The 22174-nt window shown below is 41.7% G+C and overlaps 1 protein-coding gene and 1 long non-coding RNA gene across 2 annotated transcripts in view; both read left to right on the forward strand.

The window, feature by feature from the left end:
• LOC306940467 overlaps positions 1–22174 on the forward strand; it is a 560182-nt gene that overhangs the window by 314395 nt on the left and 223613 nt on the right. The window lies entirely within an intron of this gene.
• On the forward strand, positions 2706–21654 carry slc22a16 (solute carrier family 22 member 16; the record flags this gene model as incomplete). Its single annotated transcript, XM_079525622.1, has 8 exons — positions 2706–3264; positions 4269–4770; positions 8475–8592; positions 11190–11757; positions 12339–12466; positions 17044–17153; positions 17922–18021; positions 19279–21654. The coding sequence occupies 8 exons, from the start codon at positions 2706–2708 to the stop codon at positions 19471–19473; spliced, it is 2280 nt and encodes a 759-aa protein (XP_079381748.1). The 3' UTR covers positions 19474–21654.

Consider the following 22174-nt stretch of genomic DNA (forward strand, 5'->3'; position numbering starts at 1 on the left):
AGATGTCCGGGGTGAGATGTCCGGTCAGCTCACCCCGGAAAGTGAAGACATCTCACCCCGGAAAGTAAAGACATCTCACCCCTAAAAAAGCGGGGTGAGATGTCTTTACTTTCCGGGGTGAGATGTCTTCACTTTCTGACATTGCGGGGTGAGTTGTCTGTACTTTCCGTGGCACCCATTACAGTAGGCATAATTCAATTTCGGATCTAACTATCGGTTCCTACAGACGTGCGCAGTCACGGCTAATTATTTATTTATTTAACAGTAAAATCCGGTGAAACACTTGTAAGGAGTAGACACTGCCACCAGACGGCTGTACAAAGTTGCTAATTAGGTCACATTCTCACCTAATACTTCTGTAGACTCAAATGCGTATGGGCGGAGAATTTGGATTCTTGCATATTTAATTTGATGCGGTTTGCCTTCACACTGGCTGTGTCAGGGAAAGCAAGGAAACGTAGCAGGGAATTGTATCAATGTGTTCAGAAGCCGATGTTAAAAAATAGACTTTTCACGTAAAGTGAGAGTAACGGATGCAGTGTGTCGTCGGAGACTTACTGTGTGTGTGTGTGTGTGTGTGTGTGTGTGTGTGTGTGCGCGCCACTGTTCTTTTTTTTGGGCACATGAACGAGGCACAGCGGAGACGGGAGCGCAAAATGATCCGAAGTTTACAATAGATAGCCTACTCCCAGAGTCCCATTGATGATCCGATCACAATTATTATGCATATTCCATGTTAGCTATACAGTTTATAGATCATGCTGAGCTAAACATGTGTTTTAATTTTGAAGTATTTATATTTAAACAAGATGAAGAAAGTCTCCACTCGGATCCCCACACAGTGACAGACAGACACATTAGACACGCATTAGGATTCGAATGAGCCTTCACACCTGCCAAACGAAGCGAACTTTCGGACAATGATCTTGCTATTGCTAGTTACATTAGCATGTGAGAAAAGTGACAGCCATCTGGACTCTTCTGGAGTAACCATTTCTTCAGAAGTTTGCACACACACACACACACACACACACACACACACACACACACACACACACACACACACACACACACACACGAGTGACAATGTCGCTAATGATTGCATATTGTAAAATAAATGTCTTTGCAAAATAGCCCTAAAATAATGTGCTGAATACTGTATAATATCACAGTATAACATTTGGCATATAGGCTGCGTGCTAAAGTGGAATTGTGGATGCATTGCTTGATCTATACCAAATACTGAGTTAATTATTTCTAAGTATCTCTAGTCTAGACAGGAACATATATATATATATATATTAGATTTGTTTTTGGCTTTTTATACAAGTGAAGGTAGACAGGAACAACCCTGCCTCCCAAGCTAAACATGACTGGAAAGAGGGAGAGAGAGAGAAGGGGAGAGACACGCAGCAAAGGTCGTCATGAACGGGACTCGAACCCGTGACACGCAGTCAGGCCAGAGCCATATTATGTGTGGCATGCGCCTGGACCGCTAGGCCAGCGGGCGCCCGACAGGAACACATATATTAATGATTGCACACTGGATAGCTAAACAAACTCAATTTATTCGGTCTAACCATAACAAGCATAGTTCTAGTAAGTAGAGAGTGATCGAGAGGTTTTTTTCCACATACACAAAGTTACACATTGTAACTCTATAAGTCATTCTGACATTGAGAGCAGAGAAGAAGACAGCTTTATTTAGTTAGATGCTGCAGAAAGTCTGAGTTTTAGGAGACAGAATGAGACAGAAGTGGGTTTTAATGGCCTCTGTGCTATATCAATTTGCTTCAGTGCTGCAGTCTGACTATCTCATGTTTACATTCTTGCATAATTGATAGATTGTACACATTTTTTAAGCATTGTTAGAGGGGTGTAACAGTTAAACCCATTCTGGATGGGAACCCCTTTTGGTGTTTTAACTAAGCATTATGTTATACTTTAAGCTATTGAAAAATAGCAGATCTACAAGCTCATAGCGAGTGGCGCGCTACGAGCTTGTAGGTATGCTATTTTTGAAAAAATCGTGAAAATGCAGCACAAATCTTTGAATATATTCTTTCAGAAGACTTTTTTTTATTTCGAAGTCAGGTCTAAATGGGTTAAAGCAGTACTATGTCACTTTTTAAACAACTATATAGCATTATTATGTCTGATAAAAATTATAAAGTTACAAGCAATATCAATCATCGTTCCATAGAGGTCCCTGACTAGGGGCTTGACTGTGAGTTGCACATTCATCTAATCATATGGGTAGGCTACTGGGTAGCCTACATACAAACAATAATGTTTGTATTTGTAAGGTTTATTATGCATTTGACCGTGACATACTTAAAGGCGAATTCAACATTTTACTGTGTCATAAATATATTTACATCTGTAGCCTGTAGTTTCTATATTTAAATAAACTACATTACATTTGACCGTACATTTAACTCTTGTTATATTCTTGTGAAATATTCAGTAAAGTATAGCTCAAAGGCTACATATTCAGTCACACACACACAAGCCTTGAATTCATGGTGAAACAAGTCTTCTTAGATGGTACATTCAAAGTTGTTAAGGCACCGTTCTCGCAGCTTTTCAGCTTTCATGGATTTCTCGAGGACGCTGACGGCAGGAATGTCAAACAAGTGCCACTGACATTTGTCCTGATGTCAACTCGGAGGAAACGTGACTATGTCGCAGTGTTCAAGGCGATGATGACCCTCGCACCCAACCTCAGCAACGTCGACATGGTGACAGATTTTGAGTCAGCGATTTGGGGTGCTGCGAAAAAGGTTTTTCCTGATGCGCGGATGCATGGCTGTAGTTTCCACTTCACCCAGGCTCTGTGGAGACACGTTCAAGACCTTGGCTTGGCAGTGGCCTACAGAACCACACCAGAGGTCAGACAATACCTCAAGATGCTGTTTGCCCTTCAATATCTTCCCGTCCATGAGATTGAAGGAGCATTCAACCTGCACGCAGCAAACGCCTCAGACGAGCTGAAACCCTTTGTTGACTACATGCGGTCCACCTGGATAAGTGGCCAGTGGAAGCCAGAGCACTGGTGTATGTACAAGCGTGCCATCAGGACGAACAATGATGTCGAGGGGTGGCATAACCGCCTAAATCGGAAAGCACAGCGAGCAAACTTGCCGATTTATTTGCTCGTTGATTTGCTGCACAAGGAAGCTACCTTGATCGACTTCCAGCTGCGTATGGTGTCAGAGAACAAGCTACGCCGCTACCAGCGAAAGCAGACCAAGGCTACACAGGGCAATCTGGCCCAGTTGTGGAAGGACTTGGAAAGGAACGATCTGACCATCATGGACATGCTAACTCTCGCTTCTGAAGTGAATGCCCCAGTGTGGAGATGAGCACACTGCACTGCACAACTTTTGACCAAAATGGGACAGCACACTGCACACAGCACAACTTTTTTCTTTCTTTTTGTAGATATGACAACTTTTTAGTGCACAACTTTTGACCAAAATGGGACAGCACACTCCCCTACACACAGCACAACTTTTTTCTTTCTTTTTGTAGATATGACAACTTTAGTGTTTTTGTAGCAAACTGATGTTTTTTTTTTATGACAACTTTTTAATTTTTTCTATACTATCTATACTTAACTTTTTCTATCTATACTTAACTTTTTTCTATATTTTTTTGTACAAACTGATGTTTTTCTAAACTTTTGATGTTTACCTAAACTTTTTAGTGTTTTTGTAGCAAACTGATGTTTTTTTTATTTTTTATGACAACTTTTTACTATATTTTTTAGTTTACATTTTTTCTATACTTAACTTTTTTCTATATTTTTTTGTACAAACTGATGTTTTTCTAAACTTTGGATGTTTACCTTTTTTTTATATTTTTTGTACAAACTGCTGTTTGAACTTTGTTTACAATGTTTCTATATTTAAATAAACTACATTACATTTGACCGTACATTTGACTCTTGTGTTATATTCTTGTGAAATATTCAGTAAAGTATAGCTCAAAGAATACGAGACATCTCACCCCGGTGAGTTGTCCTGACAACTCACCCCTAAACGTGAAGACATCTCACCCCGAAAGTGGCCAAAAGTGAAGACATCTCACCCCGGAAAGTGAAGACATCTCACCCCTAAAAAAACAGGGGTGAGATGTCTTCACGTTTAGGGGTGAGTTGTCTGGACAACTCACCAAAAGTGGCTTTAGGGGTGAGTTGTCTTGTTACCTGCACTAGCAGCTACACTGACAGCCCGTCTGTTTCCCATCAACTGCTTGATTGAAAGGTTATTTTCCGCTCCTTTCTAGGTTCCAAGCGTGTTTGTACTTTGCAGTCGTCTTCCAAGCCGTTGCCTGTGGGATCCATTATCTTGCGTCCGTGTTTCTGGTGGAGACGCCAAACTTTGTGTGCGGTGCGCCCGAGAACATCACCGACGTCTTGTATGGAAACATTACGGCGTCGAGTCTGCAAGAGGTCCTGCCGCTTTTCAAAGATGGCAAAAGCCCCATCGTCGTTAGGACGGCCAACGGCGACCAGTGGGAATTAAGTCGCTGCCGACGCGCGTTGCGCATCGCACCCAGCTCGGACTTCACGCTAGACTTTGATGGCAATACAACGGTGAACGCTTGCAATGAGGACTTTACGTTCGACCACAGTGAAGTGTACCAGAGCATTGTGACGGACTGGGACTTGGTGTGTGAGAGGGAATGGCTGGCGAAGCTATGCCAGCCCACCTTCATGCTCGGCGTGCTGATCGGTGCACTGGTGTTTGGGGACATCGCTGACAGGTAGTGTTTAAATTAAAAACCGTTAAGTCACTGGGGTGGCCAGCAATTATTTCCAATGAGTGAATAAGGGGCCACACACATTGTACAATTGAATTGAATTGAAACTTAAAACTTTTTTTTATATCGCCTACAGCTGTATGCTACTGTACTATATCACTCTGGTCGGTGTACTATGAGGTTATGAAAAGATTACATACATAAATGAATCCACATCAATTCCCTATCAACTTTTAAAGAGCCTATACTATACAGTATCTCATACAATATCTGATATGCACCACTCCATAGGTCACTGATAAATTGCATTATGCTATAAATATGTACTCAAGGTACACCGTTTCACTGTTACATTAACATAAACATTGAGTACATACAGATGGAGGAATGCAGGAATCAAATGTGAACTATTAATTGGAGTCGTGTTAAATTTATTTTTCTCAAAGGCATAGATTTTTATTTTTTTGGGGGGGGAACTTGGTCCAGCCCCCTGGCCATATGTTGCCTATGTGTGGGTTAATATAGTTCAAATGTCCGTAGCTAAAGAGCTGGATGGGAGTAGCCTGGCTAATAAGCCAGACTCAAATCACACTGGGGGATGGGTCAATTTTATGCTTATATATATATAATCTCCCCCTCTTTCTCTCTTGCTCTTTCAATGAGGTGCCGCCTACATTATAAGACCCTGAAGTTCCTGAACACTCATACAGGTGTCAGCAGTGACTCTTGCTGACACAGATTGATGCTGGGTTGAGAGCTGTGCATGTGCTGACAATTTCATATTGGCCTGCCCTAAGGAGGTGTAACAAATAGTGTCAGAACTGTCAATCTGCCAGAGTAAGTGAAAACACGTGTATTGAGTGTTTAGGGTTATAGAAGGTTAGAGTTGGACTGCTTAACTACCTGGTGATGACATACAGTGAAATATACTACTATGAAAACTACTTACTTAATACTACCTGCCCTGGATCACAATGCGATATGCACTTGAGGATAAGTAGCAACTTTAACAAATATAATCTCTAATCAAAGAAGGAATTAATAGGCACTCGCTGGACGGTGGGCACACTGTCTACTCTAGCCAGAGGTTAACTGAATAATGACAGTGGCCATGAATGCTGCTCTCAGGATGGCTTTGTGCTGTCAGCTGGTTGGTCCCCGCGGGATGAGGAGCAGTGAGCCAATGATGGTGCATGGAGCTTGGTCGGGAAAGCTCCCCACCAATCGCTGCGCGGTAGGATCTGCAGGAAGACGAACAGAAGCTGGGCGCGCACACATACAAACACAGACACATAACGGATCCATATTCCTACATCCGTAACAGGTGGTGAGAGGATATACACAGTATGGCAGTAATGGACTATGCTGGCTAAACAGCCTCTGACGCTGGGTTAGCTAGCTGACATAATCCAACACATTATCTCTCCACACTCGCCTAATAGGCTACTGTCGCTTTGTCAAATGCCCATGCAGGTGCCACTTTCCAACACAGTTTTGCCTTCAAGCATGTTTGGCTCATTAGTCCGACACATTACTAATACTACCCTAAACCTAACCAATACCATAACTGCACACGGAAGCCACTGGGTGAGTCTTAAGGCCTATTCATTTTAGGTGATGGTGACCACCAAAAACTACAACATGACGCCATGGTGATAAGCCGCTCACCCCACACATCTCTCTGTTTTTACTGGAGTATCAATAGGCGTTTAACTGGCCAGGTAGCCTGCCTTGTATACTTCTACAGAAGTGGTATGTGTACAACTATGACCGTTTCATTATATGAAGTTTCAGTTTTTTGAGTGGTGTAAACGACTCCTACAACTGGCTTTTTTAGTCTGTCTGTCTGTCTGTGCTCAAAAAATGAGCATGGTTGCTATGGTCACCCAGTTCACACGGGTGTGATTTCATTACGTCAGACATTACGTCAGACCACAGCTGATCAGTCTATATAAGACCTTACACCACTCAGTTCACACGGGTGTGATTTTTTTTTAGCAGGTAGCCTGCTATATTTTTGGGCAACACTTATACATTCAGTACGGTATATCTGCCACATTTCTTGGCTTTATGATCATATTTTATGCTTTAACTTCCTCGTAAGCAAGCACGTCTTCAGCATCAGTAAATCTATGTTGTAATCACTCTGTTCATTGCTACATGGACTTTTTGGATTGCATGGGGAGGGTATTTTTTTAATTCTTGGTCCTACAAATTACAATAAATATCCGATGTCAATGATATTGTATCTGTTCATGGCCATGAGTTAACGTGATTAAACTGGTGTGAATGGATATTCGATTACAAACATTCCATGACTGATCAAGTACAATGGCATCGCTTAAGCATTGTCACACTGATGACAATGGACCCTTTTCACAGCAACCATTTTGACAGGTAATTGCAGCTGAAAGTTGTGTTTCTGGTTGTGTTTTAGGTGTTGTCTGCCAGTATCACAGCTCCTGTACATTTTAATGACATGCTGGCACACAAACACCTGTAACAATACAAATCTTGTCTTGGACTGACCTAGTCTAGTTCCAAACTTTTGAATTGGGACATATGCAGGCTGTGACTGATGTTTGATAAGTTCACAAGAACACAAAGTGCAGAAAAGGCCAATGTTTGGTAATACAGCGCAACATTTCATTTCCTAGATCATACATTTCAAATCATAAAGCAAGTGGCGACACAGACAAGATGGATAAATTCAAGAAAATCAGTTTCTAGCATTTTGTTTGTCTTTGCAACCACAGACAGTGCTCTGTTACTCCTTTTTTTTTTCAATATATTTTGCGGGTGGGCTTTTTCTGCCTTTATTATTAGAAATGGTAGACTGATGTGAAATGGGGAGTGACACGCAACAACGGTCTCCGGGATTGGGAGTCGAACCCACGCCGTTGCTGTCGGGCGGCATTAGCAGCCTAGGTGCCCAGATGGCTACACCAGCTATCCGGGCTGCTCTGTCACTGTCTTGAGAGGCAACTTCTTTCTCTCTCCTCCCAAATGCTTCATCTTCATTGCCATGTGAGTCACGTGGCAAAGCAAAGAAATCCATATTAATTACCAATCTGGTTTCCAATTTCATCCAATCGGTAGAGGGAATCTATTCATCAGCTTCAATTTTATGGACCTGGAACACTTTCCAGGTCCAATTTAGTATAAAATTGAAGCTGATTGTTTGAACATTTGCAACTCACCTGAAAAAGTATTTTCATCAGATCTGGAGAGATGGGGCACCCCTGTTATTGAACACTCTATAGCAATGAATGAATCAGAATATGATGCTTTAATTTTCACATTATTATTATTATTATTATTATTTGACAAAAACAAAAATCACTAAAGGTCCTTGCAGACTGGCTGCATTTTTCGGGGGAAAACGCAGCTAAAACCCTACCTGTTTTGTTTTTAAGAAAGGAAACGTCATCCACCATATGCAACTGTCGAATGCAATGTCCACATCATAATTATTTGGCACTTCACAGCCTGAATACGCTACGATATCGCACTTGCTTGCAGAACTGGTGTCAGGAAGTATAGGATTTCCTTTGGTTTGCCATTGGCGCTCAAATGTTCCACTTCAAATACAAATGTAGCATAAAACAGTGAATTGTTCAATGGATTGAAAACATGTCAGCCTAAAAAAATAAGTTAACTGTACTCACTCTGTCTGTATATTGTCTGTCCGTCTGTCTGTCTCTCAGGGTTGGTCGTGTGAGGATTCTTAATATCACCAGTCTGTGTCAGTTTGCATTTGGGGTATGTGTGGCTTTCAGTGGAAACTACTACTTGTTTGTAGTGCTACGTTTCCTCCTTGCCATGGTGAGTAACTTGTGTTTTATGAGTGTGTGTGTGTGTGTGTGTGTACATACATGTGATGTAGGCCAGGGGACAAGGTTGACACCAGGAGAGAAAATGACAAATTGAAAACATGTGTGAGAGGTATGAGGGAAGGCAGAGCTGTCTAAAGAGAGTTGTGACAACACCATAATGGCTCTATGCATGATAAACATAGACCAGATGTGATGATGATGACGACATAATCAGATTCTTTAAACGTCTTGCCTTTATTCTGCTGCAACTCTGCTGTGTTTGCTGTTAGCTTCAGGGAACCATTGAGATGCTCCACGATCTGCCATTGTTGCAAATCTTTAAATATGATATCTCTGCTGTCGGGAGGAAACCTCATAACTCCAATGTTCATTTTTCAGGAAATGAAAAATATACATTTTTCAGGAAATTAAGAGAACCTTATTTTTAAAACAAAGCAATACAGCCTCATCAAAGTTGGTGTTGTAACTTTATATATTGTCAATGACTTCCATTAGAGGGGGAGAGGTGGAGTGGTGGTGTCCAAAGCACTTTTACTACTTTCCATTGGTTCAATATTTTCAAAACAATACACAGACGTAAAGGGTGTTCAATAGCACTGATTCATGCCAAAAAAAAATCTAAAACCTCAAGAATAGAGTTATGAGGTTTCCTCCCGACAGCAACAATATGATATATCACATTTATTTTATTATACTCAAATTTTACTTAACACAGAAAACAAAATTACATATAAATTCATAAAGACAAGAGCAATGTCCATAGCTCAGTCTAGTCCTGACCACCTCCTGATTAAGCCTCAAAGTCGACTGATGGACAAAGGACCTCTTCAGTCTGACCTTATTGTATGCTGGAACACCATATTTCATTGTGCCTTTTTCAGTAGCCCTCTATAAGGGCAGGATATGTTGCACTTCATAAACATATCTTTAACTTACAAATGCCAAAATGTACTCACCACTGCGATTCAATAAAATATAAAGCTTATAATGGTCCGACTTTGAGCAAGGGAACTGCACAGAGCCACTCACAGACATTTAAGTATAACGATGAAACAAATGTGAATCTTAATTTGCACTGCGGCAAATTCATTCATTAATCCATGAACAACATTGATGCACAAAGAAAGTTGTGGATATAAGTTCCTTCATATAGATCTACAGTTGTTTCATTGCTTCACCCTATCTCTTGGCTCTGTTTCCACTGCCCCCCACCCCCCCACCCCCCTCTCTAAACAGCTGTTGTTTTTCACATGGACACTCTTGAGAACACACACACGTGTGCAACGGGACTGAATTGAATACATGCATTTCCTTTAGGGAATTGTAGATGGGCTGATACTGTATGTTGTTCTCACAATTTAAACATTTATGTCTATCTACATAAATACAACATACTACTTTGAAAAGTAGCGCCAAACATTTTCTTTTCGTTCATGGCAAGAAATGGTCAATCTGTCTCAATTCTTTATCAAAGATTTGACACTAAGGTCTTGCCACGGACACATTTGTCCATGTACAGACACATTAATGATCCCCTCCCTGGTGGTGTGTGTCTCTCACACACACACACACACACAGGATAAGTGCGAAAACATCTGTCGCCCTGCCTGTTAGCTGAGGAGCTTTAGGGAGCTTTAGGGCATGCTCTAATGATTTAGCTAGGCCGCCCGAACCGGCGACCTTCGGGCCACAGTGGCCAAATCCATATGGCCACCATTATATATATATATATATATATATATATATATATATATATATATATATATATGGCAACATTTTCAAAATTTCAATATGCTTTAAGTAACATGTCAAGCTAGGGGGTTTTCATGATTCTGAATCCATTCCAAGCATTAATTTTGCACGAAAAACACTCCTTGGGCTAAAAACGGCATCGCAAATGTGCCAAAATTTGATGAGGTCATCACAATTGGGGACATTTGGGCAATGGCCGAATTTAGCCCAAGGAATGTTTTTTGTGCAAAACTAATGCTTGGAATGGCTTCAGAATCATGAAAACCCCCTAGTTCGACACGTCACATGCTACTTAAAGCATAATTATTTATTTTTTTGCCTTATAGGTTGTTAATGGTGGCCATATGGATTTGGCCACTGTGGCGACCCCAAAGGTCGGCGGCTCGGGCGCCCTAGCTAAATCATTAGAGCATGCCCTGGGCTACATCTGTGAAAAATGTGGCACTTTTAGACGAATTAGCGCGAAATATCCCTTATTTCTCCCTAAGCTTTGATTTGATTTTGGTAAAAGACATACAAGTATATACAATCACAATACAACTTAAACTCAGGATAACACAATGTTAAAACGTAATGAAACTCTGTCCGCTCATAAGCCCGACCTCCCATTATTCTGACATCTCTATAGTCCGACAAAAGTTAGGTTAGTGTGAGGACAGGGTTAGTTATAATGGGGCCAGTCGGACCAACGGGACATCAGAATAATGACATGGTCATCCAACATCTTAACTGAATAAATAGATTAACTTTACTGAGAGAAAAATAAAAAAATCATTACTGAGAACTTAAACTGACCTCTACACCTCTCTGTCTCTTTTCCTCCCATGGGAAAAGGTTTCCAGTGGCTACCTGGTGGTGGCGTTTGTTTACGTGACGGAGTTCACCGGCATCAAGGTGCGCACGTGGACCTCCATGCACGTGCACGCGGCCTTTGCCGTGGGCATCATGGTGGTGGCGCTGACCGGCTACCTGGTGCGCGTCTGGTGGATCTACCAGATCATCCTCTCCGTCTGCACCTCGCCCTTCCTGCTCTTCTGCTGGAAGTTCCCGGAGACGCCGTTCTACCTCATGACCAAGGGCCGCCTCCAGGAGACCCAGGAGCTGCTGGACGCCATGGCCCGCTGCAACGGCCTGGAGTGCAGCCTGAAGGCGGAGGATCTCCTGGAGAAGCCGGGGGACCAGGGCGCCAACAAGCCCCTGCTGGAGAAGACCGCGGACGGTGGAGATCAGGCCAAGCCCGAGAAGAAGCTGTCCATCCTGGACCTGTTTGGCAGCTGGAGGATGGCCGGCCGCACCTGCACCGTCTGGGCCATCTGGTTCATCGGCAGTCTGGGTTACTACGTCTTCTCCCTGGGCTCCGTCAACCTCGGAGGGAACCAGTACGTCAACCTCTTCCTGGCAGGTGGGTGTGTGTGTGTGTGTGTGTGTGTGTGTGTCACAATATGAACTGAGACAGGAAATGTTGACAGTTTCGTTTTTGACAGCTTTTCCAGTGTCTGTCCACAGTTCAGACTTGGGCTATAAATAGGAATTGTTACTGCATGTGTCTTGGGGTAGAAACCGACCATGTATATTTTTTTGACCTATTTCGGACTGAGGCCAATTCTAAAAATGCCTTCTAGATCCTGTTTATTCAAAAATGACAAAAGTTGGGTTCTCGTTTAGAAAGGTAAAAACCCCAAAAGGGGTTCCCTTCATAAATGGGTTTAAAGTATCCTAATTTATCTTTGGTCCTGTTACTTGTTAGCTTGGCCAGTGTTTACAGAGTTGAACTTTTTAAAGCTATGTATTACTGGATCTTAAATATACAGCACACCGGGCCTGTTCACAATGGTTCTACTGTAGCTTATGAAATATTTAGGTCATTTAGGTCAGACGCCAAACGTCCCCAGCTGTCCCCCTGTATAGAATGTCACTGTGTGTTACTATACCACTGCCATGGTAACCTCTGCCCGCCCGGTCCTTGTAATTGGCTGTTTCCAGGTGCAGTGGAGATTCCCGCCTATATTGTTGGCTGTTACTTCATGGACCGAGTAGGCAGGAAGAAGACGTGTGCCCCTGCTCTCCTGCTAGCTGGGGTGGCCTGCATGCTCATCATCGTAGTGCCAGCAGTATGTATACTGTGTGTGTGCGCGACGTGTGTGTGTGCGGCGCGCACATGTTTGTGCACCTTGCACTGTATGTTTGTGTAGGGTTGGGCAATATGACCGTGTCGATTCGTTGATATATTTACTCACTCTGCGCCAATATCGCCTTTTGACGCCCCCCGGTCCAAACGAAGTTTCTTATTAAGAAATCGAATAAAATTATAAAAAAAAATATTGCCAAGCCGTGTTTCCAAATAATTTGAATTGCATCTAAATTAGTTTCCAAATGTTATTCTGCAAATCCTAAATCTCTCTCCAACTGACTAAACATAACATTCAAGCATATGCTGACCGTTGCAATTGAAGAGTCAATAATGACTATCCAAACAAATATGACCTTTGACTCTTGTTACATAAGCACTCACAAGTTGTTTAGGGGTAGTGTTGTTTAGTGAGCTACAGTACTGGTGATAAAAGTTCAGAAATTTGACCCTTCTACATGACCCACAGTAGCTGCACCAGCAGGAAAGTAAACAAACTCCACAAACAAACAAAAACTCAACTATCGTGTCGGATGTGTAGGTCATGTCCTCACTTGCTTTCAAGAATAGAATACGATTTTCCAATTTTAAGGTGCTGGGAGATACTATTGCAACAGGCGCTTGCCAAGATCCCGTCCGTAGCTGCCGCTGATTGGTACGCCTCAGCGCGGGTCCCTTTCAAAGCCAATCCCTGAGCGAATCCCAGATGGAACTCGTTCGGTTACCCCCCTTCTCTGCTGTCAATGTCAATAACCTTTGGAGGAATCTTCTTTGTTTGTCGAAATAATAATAAAACGTTAATTGTAGAGCAAGTGTCATTCAAGGAGATAAAAAGGCCATTCTGTAGACATGGGTTAAGAGGGATTTAAAACGTGTTAATGATCTAGGTCTGGGGGCCTTTATTGCCCGACATGACCAACAGCGTGCAGCTGCCTAACCTCTCCTGCTATCTCATCTCGGAAAACTGTGCCATACCTCTGTAAATATTTAAGGTGGTTTCACAGGATTGTGGGGGTGGGGAGGTGTTTAATAATAATAAAACTTTATTTGTATAGCACCTTTCATGACATGCAGCTCAAAGTGCTTTACAGAGCAATGAAGAGAGGAGAAAAAAAAGAAAAGAAAAGCAAGGCATAAACATTAAAAAACAAGAGCAGTAATGCAATACAGTGAGGACATGAATAACAAAATAAATTAAAAAAAAAATAAATTAAAAGCAAGGGTGTAGAAGTGGGTCTTGAGCTGTGCTTTAAAAATGTCTACAGAGGCTGCCTGTCGAAGGTACAGTGGGAGTTTGTTCCACGCCGTCGGCCCGTAGAAGCAAAAAGCTGCTTCCCCGTATTTTTTAGTTGCCATTTTTTTAGGCAAAGCGAGCAGGCCAGCAGTGGATTTGGGACATATTTAGGCAGGCAATCATGTAGGTAGGAAGGTGCGAGACCATTGAGAGCTTTATAAACAAGTAAAATAATTTTAAAATCAATCCTAAAAACAACCGGAAGCCAGTGCAATGAAGCCAAAACTGGAGTAATATGTTCTCTCATCTTAGTTCTAGTTAAAACTCTGGCTGCTGCATTTTGGACAAGTTGTAATCTGTCAGTTGTTTTCTTAGGCAGTCCAGAAAAAAGTGCATTGCAGTAATCAAGCCGAGAAAAAACAAAGGCGTGGATTAGCATTTTTGCATCGTCCAATGACAAATAGGCTCTGATTCGTGCAATATTTCTAAGATGAAAAAAGGCGATCTTGGTAACATGATTAATGTGTGAATTAAAATTCAATTCAGAATCAATAATGACCCCCAAGTTCTTTACTGTACTGTTACTTTCTACAGTCAGGTTGCCAAGTCTGCTTATTATTGATTCTTTCTGCTCACTAGATCCGATTATGAGAACTTCTGTCTTATCCTCATTTAGCTTGAGAAAGTTCTCACTCATCCAGTTTGACATAGTCTGGCAAAGCAAAACTGTCAGCATAAATTGGCTACTGTACAATGTTTCATATTGACAGCTTGGAGCGTGTTACAGCCCTCACACCTATGGTACAATGATCACAGCATCTGGATATAGAGGCAGACCATAAAAAAGTCAAAACGAACTTAAACAAAAATGGAAAGATCCCAAACTATTATATCCACTCCACCATCATGCTTCTGATAGTTTTGTGGCATAGCAAGGCTCTAGATGAGTATTTTTAGCCTGTTATTGCGTCAGCCTATCTTGACTGCTTTCAGCTGTGACTGAATTGCTGTCCATGTGCTTTATGTGCTTTCTTCCCCTCCTCTGAACGTTTGCTTTTCAGCGTGTATGTGATAAGGCTAGGTTGTAATGAGCCCAGTCAGTGTAATGTGCACACGATGAAACACCATTCTTGGCTTGACAGAGCCACAAGGAAACGTATGCATGAAATATACAGATGCAGATTTAAGAAAAGGAAATACAAATTTCAGAGCAGAGAATGTTAAACATTAAACATTACTTTATGACATTTATTCATGGTTCCTGTGGCATGTAATACAGTATGAGAGACCTGCCATCAGCATTTGAGGTATTGTGTATGTAGACACGGGTAGGAATGTACTGTAGTTCAGTGACATATGTTGGGGGACATTCAGGCGCCAGATACCAGCCATACTACTGTACCAGCTGTTTTTTTTTTTTTTTACAATTTTGCAGTCTCCAAATGTCTGAGGTGGACAAACTAAAGCAGGCCTCGTGGACGCAGTCCAGTGAACACCACGAACACGCTACACCACAGATTTGGCTTGCCAGTGGTCTAAAAATACATGCTGTGAGTAGGAATAGAGCAGGTGTGGGTCAGTGGGTACCATTTTGACATTTAAGCGCTGTGTACTGTACTGACCAGCGCTGGCGAGGTCTTCAGGGCTGTATCTGCTGTGTCATGACAACACTCTCTGAGTTATAGTCCTGCAGGTATGTGTGGGAAGAGTTGGAAGAGTGTGTGTGTGCACACACACACACACACACACACACACACACACACACACACACACAGGCCCGGATTTACCATTGGGCTAGGGTGGGCTGCAGCCTGGTGGGGGCCCCCGACTGAGGGGTCCCCCCATTTTATTTAAAAAAAATGTATGATGAAATTGTAAAGTATTGCAATCCAATTCAAGTGAGATTTGTGTTTAGTTATTGTATATTTATTTAGTTGTATTATGGTTAAAACATTGAGCGCTTCTGCTCTGCTAGTCTGTCTGTCTGTCTGTCTCTCTCTTTTGGGGGGCTGTCGGGCTGATTACCCTAAAATTAAACAAAAATACCCCTATTTTTTTCTTTTTTTTGCTCATGTACAGGTGTGGAAGTGTTTTTCGTTTGTAGGGATTTGCTAGGTAATCGCATGCTTCTCGCGTGTCAGAAGCACACACTTCTTATTTCACATGGATGGACGTACTGCTTGCCAAGTGAATTAGCAGCACGGCCTGGAATGGCAACCAGAGGGGCAAGCAGAAAAGTCAACAAACGGAGTATATGAATCCACTTGGAGTTGTCCTTAGTAACCAGCAGGGGTTTATTTTGTCGCACTGAAAGACACTGAAAGAAGACACTGAAAGAACATGGTGTCACTTTATTCTGCTGCTACAGGGATAGTTCTGTCCCTTGTTTTCTGCTTGACCTTTAATGGTGACCTCAGAGGCACTGGGGGGCCCTGGGTGATTCAGGGGGCAAGAGCTGGACTGCATGAGGCCCAGGACCAGAGCAGAGGCTAAAATACTCTCAGGCCCCATTTACACTGGCAGACATTTGTCTGAATCCTGAATCCTGAATCAGATCTGTGCCACATCAAGATTGAAATCTGATTGGTTTAAATGAGTCTTAACAGGTCACATGACTCATTTAAACAAATCAGATCCCAATCTGAATGTGGCTCAGATCTGATTCAGGCTGCATTTGGCTGCCATCACCGATGGCAAGAATCGCGTCTACACATTACTTACTTTTTTCTTAAATGTGTGCCTTCAGCCAGTTCATTGTGTCCGAAATGTTGCAGATGTTAGGGCATTTTAACCAATTAACCCCAATATACAGTAATTGAGTCCCCCAGGGCTCTATACTAGGCCCCCTTGGTTTTATCTCTATACTAAATATCTTTACTTAAAATTGACGATCTACAAGCTCATAATTTGTAGTGTTGTTATCAAGGCATGTTATAGCTTGTTGATCTTGAAACATACCTAATGGAGGACTTTACAAAGGCAAGCATATACTGTAGGTCAAGACATTGGGCATTAAGGTTTTGTTTACCAAATCCAATCCAACTTTTTTAAAGCAGTGGTTCTGAAACATTTTTATGTGAAGGACCCCCATTTATTTATCTGTGTTTGAACAGATTTTGTACCTTCAGGGATCCCAATAAGAGAAGATTTGTCAACATTTTCTTCAAATAGTTTAAGAAAATGGCGCAAAGATAAACTAGGACTCGGCTGTTTTCCGTTTAGCTGGGGACCCTTTGGAGCCCGTTCAAGGACCCCTGGGGGTCTCTGCAACCAGGGCTTATAAATGCTGCCAGCTGATGGATGTTTCTGGTCATTGTGTGTTGCAGGACATTGAAGTGCTGGCCATCGTTCTCTGCATGACGGGGAAGTTTTCCGTGGCCATCGCTTTTGGCCTCATCTATCTGTACAGCTGTGAACTGTACCCTACCATCATCAGGTGAGGAACTAAAGAGACGTAGCTTCTTCTCTCTTTAGGACAGTGTTTTCCATTCATTAAACTTTTAACTGTCCATTAGCCTATTTATTTTTAAACTTTCTTGCAAAGAAATATAAAGTTTTTTCCAAAACTATTCATTAGGGGGGGGAAAATCTGAAATTTTCATTTCTCTTTTCTTCCAAATATAGTAAGTAGCAGATCAAGCTCACAAGATGAGATGCTATTTTTGAATTGGGGCTCAAGTGATTCATTCATAATGTATTCTTGTACATTTTGGTCCCGGGGACACACCAAATAAATGTTTTGGGTCTCGAGCTGAAAAGTTTGGGAACATTGCAATGTGTAAGGAGTAGAAGACTAGTAGCATATGTCCAGCAGAAGTCAGGGTAATTGACAGACCAGTCACCATGGATGTAATGTCAACAAAGCTGGTTTATTTCATATTTAGCAGCCAATAATATAAAAATCAACCATATGAAGCCTGGTATCACGGCACTAACATATTTAGTCACATATATGAACATACAATAGCATTTACTCTGCCCGCCAACATACTAGGAGAATATAGTGGAAGTGAGATCAAGTCAGCTCTATTGTAAGAGCAGCAGCAAAACAAAGGGAAGCACCACCTTGTGGCACCAACTGGCATTGCATAATTATGTCAATTGACTGTTACAACCTGTTACCGGTACATAAAGCTAAAATCCAAACACTGAAAAGCAATACTATTGTACAATCTCTAGCTGTAATCTGTTTTCATCTCACCAGGTCCCTGGCGGTGGGTAGTGGCAGTATGATGTGTCGTGTGGGCAGTGTGGTCGCTCCCTTCTGTGTCTACCTGTCTGAAGTATGGCAGTATCTTCCTCAGGTACACTCATATATTCATTCATTCATTCATTCATTCATTCATTCCGCTTTGTGTAACAACACATCATGGCAGATGATTACTGTTACCCTGCTGTTGTGTTATTCAATAGAATAATATTCATTATCCTACTCCCATTTCCTCGGAGCCCATTTCTCATTTCTTATGGGTGATCTTGCACAATGGAACTGATGGTTAAAGGTATATTCAGTGATTTCACTTCATTCAAATATCACTTATTTTCTCTTTTTTTTTGGATAATCCTCCCTACTATAGAGTGTGCTGACCATATAAGGAGTTCCTCCCTGTCCCCAGTGAGCCCCTGGGGTCAACAAACCCTAGTTTCAGTTTTGGTGGCGGGTGGCAAAGCATTCATCCAATCAGGATGAGAGGGGCCTTCCTCCAATCATGATCGAGTGGGTGCACATGCTGTTGGCCTGTTGCGTGTCCCCCCACTGTAGAGCGTGTGCATGTGCACATTTTGTTACCGGGGCAGACTGGGTGGTTTTCCAAATCACCCAAATCACTGAATGCTCCTTTAACCACTTAAACTTTACTTACTGTAAAATGAGAAAAAAGGGCAGGGCTATGGCATTCAAGACTGCTAAAGCACAAAGTTGTTAGATGGTGCTCCAAGGCAGCCTTCAAAAGCTTTAATAAAAACTTAACAGGTCAAATATGATGGCCTCATCAGGGCTGACGAGAGTAATCAAATCTTCAAGCAATATACTGTATAAAACGGATCGTCGGATTGCGCATTGGCCACGGAAAGGTTTTTTTTAAGAAACTGCCAGCCGGCAGCTTAAATGTAAATGAGGTTTACAAATATGTGTACAGAAACACTTCTGTTGCTTTTATTGATATTATTAATTAATTTAATGTATGCTTTATATTAGTATATTCATTATTTCCACTTTGAAATTACACTATAAATAAAGTCTGGGGTCACCGGTCTTGGTATTAAAAAGTTTGAGAAGTGTCGAGGGCTCTGGCACAAATCTATAGATTGAAATAGTATTGAATAACTAACTAGTAACCACTAGGGGTGAGCAAATACAAAACTATACCTAGTTTGCCAAAAAAATAGCTGCTCTACAAGCTTAAAACAACACGTCACATTGAGAGCTTGTAGATCTTTAATTGTGTTAAATCTTTGTCTATTATAACATGCCCAGAATAGTGACCTTAGGGTTAAAAATTAACAAACTTAAATTATGAAACTTTTTAACAGCAATTCCTCTCCTTTGACCCCATCTATAGCTAATCGTGGGAATCCTGGCGTTCATCATTGGAGTTCTGACTCTCCTGTTGCCCGAGACTCTGGGCAAGCCCCTGACAAACACCATGGAGGAGGCGGAAGCTCTCGGTTTGGAACCCAAGATGAAGAGCTCTGCCCCGGACCACAAAGACGCGGAGGATGGGTTGGTGTTGAACCAGCAAGAAGCCAAAGCCTGAAATCTACCACAACAGACAGAGAGAGAGACAGAGAGAGAGAGAAACTGTGCAGAAAAAGGAACGGAGAAAGAGGACGGAAAAGGGAAGGTGGCAAAAAGAAGGTGCTGAAAAGAACAGTAACAACACTAACAACAACGCGTATCCGTATATCTAGTTAGCGTCCGAGCATAGACATGGTAACGCCCCGCCTGCCTCTGATTGGCCTACCGACACTGCCCGTCTTGACTGTCCTCCGAGGTGGATATAGCTATGCTGGATGCGATGTCAGATGCGAGGTTACTCCGTGGTGGGAAAATACAAGTACGGTATGATACAATTACAAGATAACTGTCGCGCGTGCCAAGCTGTCATTCTCTTATTATTTCTCACCACGGAGTAATCTCGCGTCTCGGAGGACAGTCAAGACGGGCAGTGTCGGTAGGCCAATCAGAGGCAGGCCGGGCGTTACCAAGTCTATGCTCGGACGCAAACTAGATATACGACAACAGTAACCGTTGGGGTGGGGGGGGAGTTCCGACAATTCGATCTGAAGTTCAGATGGTCTTTTTGCAGTGGCTTGGACATTTTGCATTCTGCAAAGTGACTTAATGCTTTATGGCTGAAAGGCTGTCCAGATGTAGCAACCGAGGAGACCCTTGTGTTACCCACTGCATGGTCAATCAAACAAAATCAACTAATTTATTAGATGGACAATCCCTGGTTTGTCTGTCTATCTGTGGGGGGTGAAGTGAGAGATGTCTTAGCCAAAGTTATCCACAATTTAATTTAGCTTGACGCATTTGGCTACATTTGAGAACAGTTTTGTAATTTAGCTTGTTGTAGTACATAGCATAGGCTATATTTGTCTTTAATTATTATTTTTAAAGGTAATGCGTATGTGTTGCACACGTACAGTAAATGCAAATATACAGAATGAATTGCATACCATTTCCAGTTTACGAAAAGTTTATGCGAAAATGAAACTCCTAGAGGGGTTTCATTTTCGCATTTAGATTGTCTTTTCTTTCTTTGTTTGATCTCAGGGCATCTACCTTTTGTATTTCACTGTGAAACTATATTATCTATAGTACTTTTTGTATTAAAGTGCTTTGGACATTTTGCATTCTGCAAAGTGACCAATAGTCTAGAGCTGAAAAGCTATCCATATGTACCTCTTTCACTCAGTGATGCATACATTTTTATTCCATCCTGAAAAGGGGTGTGTGTGTGTGTGTGTGTGTGTGTGTGTGTGTGTGTGTGTGTGTGTGTGTGTGTGTGTGTGTGTGTGTGTGTGTGTGTGTGTGTGTGTGTGTGTGTGTGTGTGTGTGTGTGTGTGTGTGTGTGTGTGTGTGTGTGTGTGTGTGTGTGTGTGTGTGTGTGTGTGTGTGTGTGTGTGTGTGTGTGTGTGTGTGTGTGTGTGTGTGTGTGTGTGTGTGTGTGTGTGTGTGTGTGTGTGTGTGTGTGTGTGTGTGTGTGTGTGTGTGTGTGTGTGATATGTAGGTGCTCAATAAGAAGCAAATTATGTCACGGATATGCTGAAGTTTCAAGGGTCTCCTGTGCCTTAAGGATACTTTGGACCAAAGACGTATAAAAACAAAATGTGGATATATTCACATGCTTTGCGATTAATCAATGCATTACTTTAAGTTTGCCATTTCTTATCTAGCTGATGCATAGTACTTGTATCTATTGCAGGACAAGTCTGAAGACAAGAAATGGTATTGAAAACAAACCATGGTGTTCAGCATTCAATTGTTCAAAGGTTTTGTAGTCATTAAAGGACTGTGGAGATTGTTACAAAATTTGGTTTTGGACATTTTCTGTCAAAAGACATACGTCGTTTTTCATGATTTTTGATGCTAAAAAGAATATGATGAAAACCAAGATAAACTACTGGCTATGGTGAGAAAAATAATTTATCTCGACCGGTCCAGATAAGCACTTGTGTTATTAACGCATCGTGATGCTGCTTCCTGCATTATGTGCAAGTAGTACAGAGAGCCGTTGAGCGACTGGTCCAGATATTATCTCGACCGGTCAAGATAATATCTCGACTGGTCGAGATAAATTATTTTTCTCAACATGGCCACTACAGGGCTCCGTAAAAAAACAACATGCGTATGTATTTATTTTCTTGGTTTCTTCATATTCTTTTGTCGTGTCAACATAGTATGTTGTTTTTCATCCTGGTTTTCGACGACATGTCTTTTATTTATTTTTCATTTTCGTCAGTCTACGTATATAGTTTTTCATGGTTTTCGACAATTAAAAAAAAATGAAGATCATGAAAAACGACATACTATAAGGGCAAGGAAAGCGAGCTTCAGATCAGCTGTTTCATCAACCAGGAGGTGAAATACCACAGGACTGAGGCTGCAAGAAGAAATCACAAAGCTGTCATCTTTGGAGAAATGCCTTATATATATATATATATATATATATATATATATATATATATATAAAATCTTAAAAATCTGCCGTCTCCCTGCCTACCTAGATGGTTCGTTTTTTCTACAAAGAGAATGAGTCTGTCAATGCCAAAGTCCTTAAGGATGTCAAGTTCCCCCTCATGTCTACGAGCTGTGCACATCTGAGCTCAAAATGATGAAAATGATATAAAACGACATACTGTACCACATTTAAATGTGGTATACCATTTTGAAAAATGATTTATACCACTTATGCCGTCACAATAAGTAATAGTGTAATAAGTGTAATTGCT

Source organism: Electrona antarctica (assembly GCF_951216825.1).
Source record: "Electrona antarctica genome assembly, chromosome: 17".
NCBI lineage: Eukaryota > Metazoa > Chordata > Actinopteri > Myctophiformes > Myctophidae > Electrona > Electrona antarctica.